General features: G+C 39.2%; 1 protein-coding gene across 1 annotated transcript in view; it reads right to left on the bottom strand.

Moving 5' to 3' along the window:
- LOC109823006 (codeine O-demethylase-like) overlaps positions 1 to 14,235 on the bottom strand; it is a 38,609-nt gene extending 24,374 nt beyond the window's left edge. Inside the window, exons 1-3 of the mRNA XM_020389323.1 lie at positions 13,933 to 14,235; positions 850 to 1,106; positions 442 to 769 (exon numbers count right to left, since the gene is read on the bottom strand). Of these exons, the coding sequence (XP_020244912.1) occupies positions 442 to 769; positions 850 to 1,106; positions 13,933 to 14,148 (801 nt within the window). The 5' untranslated portion in view covers positions 14,149 to 14,235. The remainder of the gene's footprint in view (positions 1 to 441; positions 770 to 849; positions 1,107 to 13,932) is intronic.

The following is a 15,750-nucleotide window of genomic DNA, read 5'->3' as shown; positions in this document are numbered from 1 at the left end:
TGCAACACTGACTTCAAGAAACCAAGAAGCTTCTCAAAGTCAAGAACCTAGAAGCTTCTCTATCCCTCTAGCAAAATTTGGAAATTGTCATTAGAGCTCATTGGAAATAGCCATGGAAGTTTTTGGAAAGTGAAATGAAATTTTTAGGAAGAAATCAAACCGACATTGAACCCTATAAAAGGGGGTTGCTGCCATTGGGTTTGTGTTAAGAAGTGAAAACAAGAGAAAATAAGTGTGTGAGAAAAGAAGTGAAGTGAGGTGATTGCTCTGTAAAGCTAGAGGTGCTCATTCCATCAGATTTGTGGGACTAATTTTCAATTATGAACTGAGGGACCAATATGTGAAACCCTTCTTTTAAGTTTAAGGACCAAAATCATTATTAACTAATACAAGTTAGTGTCATACGTATCAGCTAGCTCAATACCATTATAAGATTATTACCTCCATTTGATTTCCCATATTGATGACCAAAGCATCACGGATAATAGGGATTTTCACCCAATCTGCATCTTGGAGCACTTGAAGCCCCTCCACCTCTTTATCAGGCAACAAAATGGTTATCACTGAACCATCAGAATGAGGCTTGACTCCATGAACAAGCTCAGGCCTCAAGCAACTTGGGTAATAGTTAAATCTTGCAAACACTTCAGCTCTATCATCCACTTGGTCCTTGAAGCAGTTTTCGTCCAATTTCAGTATCTTTGCCAATGCGATAAGAACTATCTCGGTTATCTTCCTTGTTTTCATGGCATATTCATGCAACATTTCCCTATAACAAGCAAACATCAAGCAATATTCGTCCATATAATGCCCATGACTTGAATTCTACAGATACAGACCGAATTATACCTAAAAGAGCTTGGATTCTCAGGCCAGTAGTCTAATTTCCTCTTGTCTTCAGGTTGTACTAAGAGATAGAGACGGTCATTCCAATCCAAGATTTGATCTTCAGAGGCAACAAGGTCGTTTCCATAACCTTCAAAATCAAACTCACCGCTCTTTAAGTTGCTGTACTTTTGCTTCTCTTCGACCGGAAGTTTAAAGAACGTTCTGGTTACATCCCGCAGCTCATCGACAAAAGAGGGTGGCAGCTCATGGCCAATGACCTGCAGATGTAGGAATAAATAGACATCATATAAATAATTTTCTCTCATCGATCAGTGAAAGATTGAGCTACGTGAAATAAAAATAATATGAGAAAGTAATTATTGATAGAAAGAACTATTCTAGGGAGATGATAAAATACATCACAAGCACATCTTGGCTGATAAAACAGATTGCTTTTAAGGAAGAGAAACAAGAAGACAATTTGCCTTCCTATTAATTCTTAAATATATATTTTTTCTTCTCTTCACTTTTTCTTAACATAATAAAACTCTATTAATTAATAGACTCTTAAAACAGAATTCTAAACATCAGCACTTAATTCTGACCTTCGTTACTGCCATGACTTATTATAGAGAACTCCAAATGATTGCCCCTACAACTTCTCATTTAATGTCGCCTCAAAAAACTAACTATGTTTGAGTTTATTCTTTAAGAAATTCCTCCCTTAAACTCAAACATTTTCTATCCTTCATTCCAATCATCATCTTACAATTTTCGAACATCATTGTTGGTAGCAGCTTTGTAAATATATCTGTCACTTGGTCCCGACTCGCAACGTGACTCATTCACACATTACCTTCCTTCACATGTTCCCGAATAAAATAAAAACGGACATCTATATGCTTACTCCTCTCATGGTGCACCGGATTCTTTGCCAACTCCATTGCCGATTTATTGTTGACTCGTATTTCGGTTGCCTCGTGTTGCTTGAGTTTTAGCTCGTATAGAAAATTTCTTAGCCATATTGCATGGCGCACACCAAGATGCTGCAACATATTTTGCCTCACATGTTGACAATGCCACTATTGGTTGCTTCTTCGAAAACCATGTGAAAGCCGTGTCTCCCATATAAAACACATATCCCGATGTGCTTTTCCGATCATCTACATCTCTGTACCAATCACTATCGGAGTAACCCACTAGTTTGTATTCATTTGTCTCTAAGTAAAGTAACCCGAGTGACTCCGTTCCTCGGATATATCGAAGAATCCTATTAATAGCCTTCAAATGTGAGTATTTCTGCTCCTCCATGAACCGACTCACTATGCCGACACTATATGCAATGTCTGGCCTTGTGCACGTGAGATACCATAGACTCCCAACCAAACTCCGGTATTTTTTTGCATCCACTCGATCTCCTCTCTCAAGCTTAGAGAGTTTCGTACCGAGTTCCATTGGTGTTGCTATTTGTTTGCCTCTTGTGACACAAATATTCCAGATTTTCCTTGTCTAACCTCAAGACCAAGGAAGTATTACCCATGAATATAAGATCATCAACATAAAGAGCAACATACAACAAGTTATATTTTTCTTTCTTCACGTACAATGCATGCTTTTAGGGACATTGTATGAACCCGTTCTCCTTGAAGTAGGTGTTGATCTAGGTGTTCCATGCTCGAGGAGCTTGGTTCAGCCCATATAGCGCCTTCCTTAACTTCAACACTTTACTCTCTTTCCCGACTTTCATGTATCCAGGTGGTTGCTCCACATATACTTCCTCTTCAAGCACACCATTTAAAAATGCTAATTTTACATTCATTTGATAGATCAGCCACTTGAATTGTGCCGCTTAGGATATAAAAAGCCGGATTGTTTCCATTCTCGCAACCGGGGCAAAGACTTCGTCATAGTCAATCTCCGCCATTTGTCTATAGCCCTTTGCTACTAGCCATGCCTTATACCTTTCTATCTCACCTTGGGCATTCATCTTTTTCTTAATACCCATTTTACTCCTATAGGCCGATATCCTTCCGGCAACTCCACCAAGTCCCAAGTTTCATTTCTTTTGATAGCCCTTATCTCTTCATCCATCGCGGCTTGCCATTTCTTATCTCTCACTGCCTCTTCAAAAGTAATATTCTTGGCATCTGACATAAGACATACCAAGTGTACTTCGCTTGTCGATTCGTATAAGTCTTGCAAACTTCGCATCCTTGGTTGTCTCGGCTCTTCTTCATCATCAGATTTTTGTAGGGTTGTCAGTGTGATTATCTGTGCAGCAGTTGATGGTTCTTTTCCTTCCTTTTGCGTCACCTCCTTTTGGCAGTTCCAATCCCATGTTCTTTCTTCATTCACCTGCACATCTAGACTCACAACCACCTTCTTTTCAATTGGATCGAATAACTTGTAAGCTTTCGTCTTCTCGTCATAACTGATGAACACGTACCTCTTGCTCTTATCATCAAGTTTGGTTCTTCTTTGATCCGGTACGTGTGCATAGGCCACACTACCAAATACTTTTAAGTGTGATACGGTCGGTTTCTATCCGCTCCAAGCTTCCTGCGGTGTTTGATCCACAAATTTTGCATGTGGGGCCGGTTTTGCACATACACTGCACATTGTACGGCTTCTGCCCAAAATTCTTTCGGCATGTCTTTGCTCTTCAACATCGACTGAACCATGTCAAGAATAGTCCAGTTTTTCCTCTCGACCACACCGTTTTGCTGAGGTGAGTAGGGTGCGGTTAAAAATCTCTTGATCCCTTGTTCCTTGCAATAGCTCATGAAGGTGGTTGACATGTACTCTCCGCCTCTATCTGACCGTAAGGCCTTGATATAAAGACCGATCATCTTTTCTACTAATACCTTGAATTTCTTGAACACCTCGAGTACCTCAAATTTTTCTTTCAAAAAATAAACCCAAGTCTTATTGTGTAATCATCAATAAAAGTGATAAAGTACCTCTTCTCACTGAATGACTTAGGTGTGATTGGGCCACATATGTCGGTGTGTACCAACTTGAGAGACCTCCTTGCACGATATTCAGCCTTCTTTTGAAAAGTATTCCTCACTTGTTTGCTGAGTACACATCCCTCGCAAAATTTCTTGGTGTAATCCATTTCTGGTAGCCTGTGTACCATATCCTTGTTTGCTAACTCTTTTAGGCCGCCGTAATGTAAGTGTCCGAACCGAAAGTGCCATAGCGAGGCTTTATCCTCCATGTTGACTTGCAAACACCTTTCTTGCACGTTTCTCAAGTTGGGTTTGAACATTCGATTCTTGGCCATCTCCACATGTGCAAGCAATCGACCTTTTTTGTCCTTCAAGTGCAACATACGGTCTTTCATGAAAACCGAATATCCCTTCTCCAATAGTTTCCCCATGCTAAGGATGTTACTCTTCAAGTTGGGCACACAATAGACATCCTCAATTGACCCTTCTTTACCATCTTTTTGAAGAAAACAGATTTTACCTAGGCCCTTGACTCGAACCTTCGACGCGTCTCCAAATGACATGTGTCCATCCTCTATCTTTTGCATCTCCACAAAGAGGTGTTTGTGCCCACACATGTGACTACTAGCGCCGGTATTGAGATACCACATAATTGTGACGCTGTAGGGAGTAGTGTCTTTGTAGGCCATCGTGAGAACACCGTCATCACTTATCTTCTCTTCCGCGACTAGATTCGCGTTTTCTTCTATTTTTTCTCAGAATAGCACTCTTTTACGTAGTCCTCATACTTGCCACAGTTGTAGCACTCGACATTTGAATAGCACTCTTTTGCGTAGTGCCCATACTTACCGCAGTTGTGGCACTCGACATTTGAACAATTTGACCGGCTGCCTCTCCCATAACCACATCCTTGACCACGCCAATTCTGTTGGCTCGGCTAGCCCTTTTCTTCAGAATTGTTTCCACATCCGCTGTTAGCCCTTATGTTTTGATGATGTTCTTACAACCACCATTATCGGTACTAATGGCTTATTGAGTGTAAATATAGTAAGTTCATTTATCAAGCTCGTTAGTGCCATTAATGGAGGATGGATGGAATATATGCTACAACGATGATATCCAAAGGAGGAGGAGGCCAAGAGATGAAGCAACGTTATTTTAAGAACGACAAATTCGAATACAAGCTTCATCCGATTCAAGCTATATCAAAGCTCAAGTATTGTTCTTTATATATGAGGATATTAGCTTTCTTTTGTTTTTTCTCTCTAGTGCTAGAATGTAGGCAAAGAGTTACTGAGGTTACTTGAAGCTATTGGGAATCACACACACGATTTCATACTTAGGTTTTTAAGCGTTTTTCACAAAATACTATTTTTCATAAGGATGAGGACCTATCTGCAAAATTCTTTTTCTAAACAGTTTGTTTTTAGTATTAAAAACATTTTACAAAGTTTCAGAATTTTTAGAGGTCAAATAAATATTTTGTAAATATTTCAAGTTGGTCAAAAAAACTATTTTCTGCAATATATCATAAAGCGGTCGACCGGTCCGGTCGACCGCTCTCATGGCCACTCGTTAGTATTTTCCAGAGAAGTCGTCGGTCGACCGGTGCGGTCGACCGAAATTTCGATTTCTATATCGGTCGACCGCGCCGGTCGACCGAAATTTCGATTTCTATATCGGTCGACCGCGCTTAAATTGATTAAATCTCTTCTATAAATAACCCCAGTCTTCTTCTTCTTCCTTATGCCCTAACGTTTGCAAAAACCAGAGTCTGCTGTTTCCTGAGAAAAATTTTCAAAATCTGGTTTCTGTGTTTTCTCTCTGTTTTTGTGTGTGTTTCACTTCCCAGAGTCTGCTGTTTCCTTCTGCTGTGAGTGAGATCTGTGTAGATCAACTGTGAGGGAGTGTGATCAGTTGAGATCAAACTGTGTAGTGACAGAGATCGTGTGGGATCGCTGTGTAGACGAAGTTCCGGCTTCCAAACCGGGTGTGTAGTGGATTTCTCCTCGAGAGTGGGGAGCGGGGACGTAGGCCAGAGGGCCGAACCTCGTTAACACATCGCGCGTCAAGGATAACGATTCCTAACCCTATCTCACTTACTTTGATTGCATCAGTTTATTGTGGTTTGCTTGTCTTAATTTTTATTGCATAATTAGCCTCTTGACCCTAATCACCCCCCCACCTCTAGGGTCCAACAATTGGTATCAGAGCTTGGTCTCTATATCAGTTTTTAGTTTAACAACCTTAGAGAAAAGATCTAATGGAGGCCTCTTTGAATATGCATATGTTGGAAGGACAATCCACCACTAGACCACCACTCTTCACAGGGACCAATTTTGCTTATTGGAAGGCTAGGATGAGAATTTACCTTCGTTGCATTGATCTTGACATCCTAGGGCTCATAGAAGAGAAATATGAAGAAAAGTCCAAAGTCGGGAACATGACCGATGGAGAAAGGCATGCCAATCTCAATGCTAAGGCCATGAACGCCTTAATCTGTGGTCTTTCCCCCAATGAATACAATAGGGTTTCCACGTGTGCAACCGCATACGAAATTTGGCAAAAATTATGTGTCACACATGAAGGAACACCCCAAGTTAAGGAATCTAAGATTAGTGGACTCATGCATGATTATGAGCTATTTAAAATGCTTCCTAATGAATCCATTGATGCTATGTTTTCCCGTTTTACTAATATCATCAATGAATTACATGGTCTAGATAAGCAATTATCCATTCAAGAGATGAACTACAAGATACTTCGCTCATTGACTCCGGCATGGGAGCCCAAGGCTACGGCCATTGAGGAAGCTCATGACCTCACTACCTTAGCTCTTGATAGCCTCATCGGAAAGCTCAAAGTGCATGAGAAGAAGCTCAAGGGGAAGGAGAAGGAGGAAGTGCCATCACGAGAAGTTGAGGAGCCGTCACCAAAGTTGAAGACCATAGCTCTCAAAGGAGCTAGTGACAACTCATCTTCGTCGTCGGAGAGTGAAGTCGATTTTTCTAGAGAAGTGGCTCATCTCTCTAGAAGAATCTCTAGACTTATAAAAATGAACAAAAAATTTAACCCTCGATCTAACAACAAGTTTTCCTCTCGTGTAGGTAAATGTTTTGAGTGCAATGAACCGGGTCACATCGCTAAGGATTGCCCCAAGCTCAAAGAAAAGTACATGAAGTACAAGAAGAAGAAGGCTATGTATGCCGGATGGGAAGAATCCGAACCAAGTGACTCGGATAGTGATGAAGAAGGAGCCAAACTTGCTCTTCATGACCCAAATGTTTGTTTCATGGCAAATGAACATGAGGTAATATCCGAGGCCGAAAGTGAATCTTTCTATATGCAATGTGACATAGCTATGGCTTTAGAAGAGTTGAACTTTGAATTTAAAAGAATGTCTAAAGAATACTCTTCTTTCAAAAAATTGCATGCCTCTTGTGATATTAAGCTAGAACAACTAACAACCTCTCTTGCTCTAAAAGATGAATTGCTAGGAGATCTCGATTTCGAGAACAAGCAATTAAGATCAAAGATTGAAAGACTAGAAATTGAGGGTTGTAGGACTAGACCCACTCATGCTTATGCCAACTACAATCACCATGGTAGAAATAGGTTTCATGGTTCTAACATTCGTACATACAAAAGAAATTTTGTATGCACCTATTGTATGAGACATGGACACATTTCTACTCATTGTAGAATTAAAGACAATGAAGATTTTTATGGTTTGATATGGGTACCCAAAGGTACCAAAACTACTAACCACCAAGGACCCAAGACATGGGTACCTAAAGCTACTACACCTTCATCTTCTTCTTTTGTAGGGAACGTCACGGCAACGACGTAAGGAGATGTGGTACCTTGATAGTGGTTGCTCACATCATATGACGGGCAACAAAGAGTTATTTGCAACCCTATCAAGGATTGAAGGAGGCAATGTCTCCTTCGGTGGTGGTGAGAAAGGTAAAATCATTGGTATCGGTTCTATTGGTAAGAAACCCTCACCCATTATTGAAGATGTCTATTTAGTAAGTGGTTTGAATCATAATCTTCTTAGCATTAGCCAATTAAGTGATAAAGGTTTTGATATTTCTTTTAAACCGGATAAATGCATCATTAGTATGGATGGAAAAATTGTTTTTATTGCAAATCGCAAGTCTAATGTTTACATTTTTGAGATGAATGAGTTAGTGAATCAAGATGTGAAGTGTCTTGCGGCAATTGATGAAAATCCTTGGATTTGGCACAAGAGACTTGGACATGCAAATATGGAGTTAATATCAAAATTGTCTAAGAAGAATCTTGTGAAAGGGCTACCTAGCTTGCACTTCATAAAAGATACAATTTGTGAGGATTGTGCCAAAGGTAAACAAACAAAGTCTTCTTTCAAATCCATCCATGAGGTATCGACTTCTAAACCCTTGCAATTACTTCATCTTGATTTATTTGGTCCTATGCGTGTTACCTCTCTTGGAGGCAAACACTATGTTTTTGTGATTATTGATGATTTTTCTCGTTTTACATGGACAATATTTCTTGCAAAGAAAAATGATTGTTTTGAAGAATTTGCTAATCATGTTAAAAGAATTGAAAATGAAAAGGATTTGAAAGTTGTTAAAATAAGAAGTGATCATGGTGGTGAATTTCAAAATGAATTTTTCTATGATTTTTGTGCTCATCATGGTATAACTCATATGTTTTCCGCTCCTAGAACACCACAACAAAATGGTGTTGTTGAACGGAAAAATCGTACCATACAAGAGATGGCACGCACTATGTTAAACTCATTTGATTTACCAAAATACTTTTGGGCGGAAGCTGTCAATACGGCTTGCCATGTTTTAAATCGTGTTTTGATTAGACCAAAGCTTAAGAAAACTCCTTATGAACTTTATTATGGAAAAACTCCTTTCATTGGTTATTTTCGTGTCTTTGGTTGCAAATGCTTTATTTTAAATACAAAAGATCACCATGATAAATTTGATTCCAAAATTGATGTTGGTATTTTCTTGGGTTATGCACCTCGAAGTAAGGCTTATAGGGTCTTCAATAAACGAAGCCTCGTTGTTGAAGAGTCTATAAACGTTACTTTTGATGAGACTAATGTTGGCTCTCAAGTTATGTTGCCTAGGAAAGATGATGATGATGATATTGAGGGAGGATTGGACTTGTTGCAAATCAATGACACTCCCTCTATAGAAGTTCAAAAGGATGTAGATAGCACCAATGCTCAAGAACAAGTTGAACCACCTAAAGCTTGGAAATTCACATCAAACCATCCAAAAGAACAAATCATTGGGAGCCCTTCAAAAGGAGTTATAACTCGCTCAAAAGCCTTGAGTGAATGTGGTAATGTTGCATTTCTATCTCAACTAGAACCTAAAAAGGTTAATGATGCTTTAAATGATGAGTTTTGGGTTTTGGCTATGCATGAAGAATTAAACAATTTTCAAAGAAATAAAGTTTGGAAGTTAGTTCCTAGACCTAACAATGCTAGTGTTATTGGTACAAAATGGGTTTTTAGAAACAAACTTGATGAACATGGATTTGTAACTAGAAATAAAGCTCGTTTGGTTGCCCAAGGATACAATCAAGAGGAGGGCATAGACTATGATGAAACCTTTGCACCGGTTGCAAGGTTGGAATCTATTAGGATGTTTTTGGCATTTGCTAGCTTTAAAAATTTCTATTTCAAATGGATGTCAAAAGTGCTTTCTTAAATGGTTTTATAGAAGAGGAAGTGTATGTTGAGCAACCCCCCGGTTTTATAGATCATGCTTTTCCTAATCATGTTTACCGGGTACAAAAAGCTTTATATGGGTTGAAACAAGCTCCTAGGGCTTGGTATGCTCGCTTCTCTAGTTTTCTTATTGAAAATAGTTTTTCAAAAGGAACAATTGATAACACACTTTTTGTGAGAAAAAAAAATGATTTTATTTTAGTTCAAATATATGTGGATGACATCATTTTCGGTGCTACTAATGAATCCTTGGGGTTGAAACAAGCTCCTAGGGCTTGGTATGCTCGCCTCTCTAGTTTTCTTATTGAAAATGGTTTTTCAAAAGGAACAATTGATAACACACTTTTTGTGAGAAAAAGGAAAAATGATTTCATTTTGGTTCAAATATATGTGGATGACATTATTTTTGGTGCTACTAATGAATCCTTGTGCAAGGAATTTTCTAAAGTTATGCAGGATCACTTTGAGATGAGTATGATGGGAGAGCTTACATTCTTTCTCGGGCTCCAAGTCAAGCAAACTAAGGATGGGATCTTCATTTCACAAAGCAAGTATGCGAAGGAATTGGTGAAGAAATTCAAGTTGGAGAATTCTAAGCATGCGCCTACTCCCATGAGTACTAGTGTTAAGCTTGATGCGGATGAGAGTGGTGAAGATGTGGACCAAAAACTATACCGAGGTATGATAGGTAGTCTTCTTTATCTCACCGCTAGTAGACCCGACATCATGTTTAGTGTGTGTGCATGTGCACGTTTTCAAGCATCTCCAAAAGCATCTCACTTAATTGCGGTTAAAAGGATCATTAAGTATGTTAATGGAACTTTTAACCTTGGTTTGTTTTATCCAAAAAGCACCACTTTTGATTTATATGGTTTTTGTGATGCCGACTTTGCCGGATGTAAGGTAGATCGCAAGAGTACTAGTGGAACATGCCAATTCTTAGGAAATTCCCTTGTTTCTTGGGCTTCCAAGAAACAAAATTGTGTTGCATTGTCCACTACGGAAGCGGAATACATTGCCGCCGGCCTATGTTGTGCTCAAGTCTTATGGATGAAACAGAGCTTAGTTGACTATGATTTGAATTTTCAAAATATTAAAATCTTTTGTGATAACACAAGTGCCATAAATATTTCCAAAAATTCGGTTTTGCATTCTAGAACTAAGCATATTGACGTACGCCATCATTTCTTACGCGATCATGTAGAGCGACAAGATGTATCCCTAGTATTTGTTGACACAAAATCTCAACTAGCGGATATATTTACTAAGCCTCTTGGAGAGGATGATTTTTGTCGCATAAGAAATGGTTTGGGCTTATGCACTATGTGAAAGTTCTACATTGCTTGCTTGTTTAGTTGTATTTTGCATTTAGTATTTCTCTTTACCCCATTTTTGATGGTGACAAAGGGGGAGAGAAATCTCCTCATTTGTTGCATATATTTAGGGGGAGCTCATAGATAGGGGGAGCACCTATCTATAAGCTATTTTATTTTTGCTCCTATATAATGGTTGGTTGTCATCATCAAAAAGGGGGAGATTGTTAGCCCTTATGTTTTGATGATGTTCTTACAACCACCATTATCGGTACTAATGGCTTATTGAGTGTAAATGTAGTAAGTTCATTTATCAAGCTCGTTAGTGCCATTAATGGAGGATGGATGGAATATATGCTACAACGATGATATCCAAAGGAGGAGGAGGCCAAGAGATGAAGCAACGTTATTTTAAGAACGACAAATTCGAATACAAGCTTCATCCGATTCAAGCTATATCAAAGCTCAAGTATTGTTCTTTATATATGAGGATATTAGCTTTCTTTTGTTTTTTCTCTCTAGTGCTAGAATGTAGGCAAAGAGTTACTGAGGTTACTTGAAGCTATTGGGAATCACACACACGATTTCATACTTAGGTTTTTAAGCGTTTTTCATAAAATACTATTTCTCATAAGTATGAGGACCTATCTGCAAAATTCTTTTTCTAAACAGTTTTTTTTAGTATTAAAAACATTTTACAAAGTTTCAGAATTTTCAGAGGTCAAATAAATATTTTGCAAATATTTCAAGTTGGTCAAAAAAACTGTTTTCTGCAATATATCAGAAAGCGGTCGACCGGTCCGGCCGACCGCTCTCATGGTCATTCCTTACTATTTTCCAGAGAGGTCGTCGGTCGACCGGTACGGTCAACCGAAATCTCAATTTTCAAATCGGTCGACCGCGCCGATCGACCGACGATGGCTCTGTTTGTTTTCTAAGTTTTTCAAAGAGGCTCGCGGTCGACCCGACGTGATTTTTCGGTCGACCGAGTGTTATTTCGCGGAAACGCGAAATTTTCTTCAGTCAACCGCGTGGACTTTTTCCAAACGGTCATTTAGCCTAGTTAATATGTTCTTACACTTAAGCTGGTTTGTGCAGCAGTCTGACGATAAGGGTCTGAAAGGAGATTAACTATCGCCTATTTGGGAAGAATTGGGTTTGTTTTAAATGATTCAATCTCTTCTATAAATAAGCCCCAGTCTCTCTCTTGCCCTTAAGGCCCTACGTTTTGCAAGCAGAGTTCTGCTAGTTTTCCTGAGAAAAATTTTCAAAATCTGGTTCTGTGTTTTTCTCATTCTGGTTTTGGTTGTGTTTCACTCCCAACTTCAGTACTCTTTCTCCTTTGCTATAGGGGCTTGTGTAAAGAGGAGTCTTGGCATCTTTTCTGTACTGCTGCTGGTGAGTGAGATCTGTGTAGATCAAACTGTTGAGGGAGTTTGATCTGTGTGAGATCAAACTGGTGTAGTGGCAGAGAGATCCAGTGTGGGAATCGCTGTGTAGACGAAGTTACGCGGCTTCGAAACGGGGTGTGTGAGTGGATTCCTCCTCCGAGAGTGGGGAGCGGGGACGTAGGCCAGAGGGCGCGACGCTCATTAACACGATCGCCCGCGTCAAGGATAACGAACTCCTAAGTCGTATCTCTGCTTAGCTTAATTGCTTTTACTGTTTTGGCTGGTTTGCTTGTGTTTGATTTTTTATTGCATATTAGAGGCCTCTTGACCCTAATCACGCCCCCCCCCCCCCCTCTCGGGTCCAACATCCCGCGACCTCCACCGTCCCGGATCAAAACCGTGATCTCCATGGCCACATCCCCTCCTCGATTTTGCTGCACGTACATCGCCTTGCCCTCCTTGATAGTTGCCTTAGCTTGTAAGGCCTCCTCGAGCGGCTCTTGTTTCTTCTTCTTCTTCCGTTGTTCATGCGCCTCAAGAGAACTCGCGAGATCATCGACGGTCATCTCTTCCAAATTCCTTGACTCCTCAATTGCGCATACAACATTCTCGAAATTCTCGGTAATGACCGTAGAATTTTCTCTACAACCCTTGCATCAGTTAGGGTTTCTCCGTTGTCTTTGAGTTGATTCACCACTGTTTGCACACGCGTGATGTAGTCGGATATTCCTTCTAACTCCTTCATTTTCATGGCCTCCAACTCCCCTTGAAGAGTTTGAAGCAGCACTTGTTTAACTCGGTCAGCGCCCTTGAAGACCTTTTGCAAAATGTCTCACGCTTCCTTCGAAGTTGCCGCACCAGCAATTTTCTCGAAACCTGACATCCACCATTCGAACAATAAATAGAGAGCGGTCTTGTCTTTCATACGCGTTTCTTTCAACGTCTTTATCTGATTTGCCGTCTGATTAGTTGTTGCTGCCGGCTCTTCATAGCCGACTTCGACTACTTCCCATGCGTCTTGCGCACCGAGAAACGCACGAATCTGAATACTCCAATTATCATAGTTCGACTTGGTGAGTTGTGACAGCAGTATCTGCCCCAGCGATGTACTCCCTGAATTCACCATGGCTCTGATACCAATTTGATAAAACATATTGCTTTTAAGGAAGAGAAACAAGAACACAATTTGCCTTCCTATTAATTCTTAAACATATATTTTTTCTTCTCTTCACTTTTTCTTAACCAAATACAACTCTATTAATAGACTCTTAAAACAGAATTTTAAACATCAGCTATTAATTCTGACTCTTCGTTACTGCCATGGCTTATTATAGAGAACTCCAAACGAATGCCCCTTCAACTTCTCATTTAATGTCGCCTCAAAAAACTAAGTATGTTTGAGATTATTCTTTAACATTGACTACAACAAGACTTGCATGCTAGTTCTTTGAAATGATGGATTTTTCTGCAAATTGTCGATCAAATTTGAAGTACATCCCAAATTTCTTCTTCTTGTTTTTCTGAAATTGCATTCAGAGCGTCCTAATCACATTTTAAAGTTTGCCTGAACTTCTCAATTAGAAGTGTTATGGGAAAACAGCTCAATCAAAGGTGGACTATAATAGTTTCAGTTATACTTCGTGGATCACTCATTGAATGAGAGTTAAAACAAATTTTTGAAATTTTGAAAAAGTTGGGTATCTTACGTGAAAAATACCCCAAGATTGAACAGCATATCTGAGCTTCTCAGACTCATCGTCACATTGAAGCAGTCGACGAAGATCGATTATGGGGATGTCAGATGCCACTGGAGGAGTGCAGTCCGGCCGGTCATCCTCCCGAAGAACGTAGCGCCCTTGAGGTGCCCGGCCGGTCTCTGCCAGTTCTTGAACCAGCTTTAGTTCAAGTCCCTTCTCACTCATCTTCTTTCTTTGATTCCTGATCAAAATGTTAGGAGTCAAGCAACTGCCTAAATAGCCAAGAACGTCCTCGTCCGGCTGCCGCTTATCTAGAATTGTCATTTTCAGAGGACAAAGCACTTGTATTATTGGAGGTGACGCCTTGCGTATGTCATTTGCCTTGAATATGACAAGGCAAAATTAAAAATTAAGTTCCAACAACCAATTCGGGAAATATTCTATATATTAACCAAATTAGCCGGATTTATTATAAAATAGTGTTGGGATGATGATGCAGAGTACTAGGTGAGTAAGTTAGAAGATGACAGTTCTTGAGCTCCTCATGACTTTGACTATTTGTAGGCGGTTTGAGCGAGGAACTTGGCTGTGGTGGGCTTGAGTGAGATTAGATGGTGATCTCCTTTTTCGCGATACCCTGTTTTGGTTAGTGAATTTTCGTTGCTATACTCGCGTGTGGGTATAGGTCAAAATATCGAATCTCTCTAAGTACCGGCCGTCTACATTCAGTTTTATTATTGCTCTTCTTTTGTGTAAACATCTTTTCTATTGAGCTGTCTACTGTACAACAGGAGTAATCTGTATCGATATAATGAATAACATAAGTTTGAGGCGCTTCACACGATACACGCGTGATTTTGCATATCGCAGTGAGAAATCAAAATTTGAACCCCAGATTTCCTAGTACTTGTAGAAAGAAGAGCACATCACGTTAATATAACAAAGTAAATGCGTACACCTTATTGGCAAAGAAGTTCAAAAATGACTTTCTACTTTTTAAATTGAGATTGAATTTATCCAAATGGTTAACCTGTTAGGTATTAGACAACTTTTTATTTAAGCTTATCACTTCTATTTCATTCTTCAAATGCAGGATTATACCCACATATAAAATACCGACAAAAACTCTCTAGTTGACATTCTTAGTCATGTCGATAAAACATAAACAACTTATTTATATCAATGCCTTCGTCTGGCTGAAATCTCCTAGTCCTAAATAAGCAATAGAGGGGTGATATAATTTTGTCCACCAACTTTTTTTATCCCTTCATTATATTTTGATATTTGTGCTACATATCAATGCTATCTTTGAGATTTGTACATTGATTTGTATCATATGTTAACGCAAATCTCAATACAAAATCAACTTAAATACATTTGCCTGAACTGATATAACAAATTAATGATTGTGCACTACCTTTTCAAGTCAAGACTTTTAAAACTTAATTTCAGCACACCATCTCTTTTTTGGAGAGTTGTTACTCATATAATTGTTTTTTTAATAATAAGACCGTAAAAGATGGCGATGACAATGAGAAATAATACAGCTCCACAAAATTTCCTAATCAAACCTTAACCATTCAATAGTCGTCTCTCGTTGAGTGAACTGCTAACTAGAAACACCAAGAATAACAAATAACGAAGAACTTGCGGAATTCAACTTCAAAATTTTCTAATCAAACCTTAACCATTCAATAGTAGTCTCTCGTTGTTTGAACTTCTCAAAGATGGCATTGACGAATTCCTTCATCTTTCTATGCAAACAAGGTCTTATTTCACTCTCCAAGCCTTATGCTGGTTCGAATATTTTTCCTGTTCAAGCGCATA

Source organism: Asparagus officinalis, chromosome 8 (genome assembly GCF_001876935.1).
Source record: "Asparagus officinalis chromosome 8, Aspof.V1, whole genome shotgun sequence".
Classification (NCBI taxonomy): Eukaryota; Viridiplantae; Streptophyta; class Magnoliopsida; order Asparagales; family Asparagaceae; genus Asparagus; species Asparagus officinalis.
The sequence above is the reverse complement of the archived record's forward strand: the minus strand, read 5'-3'. Positions and strand labels throughout refer to the sequence as shown.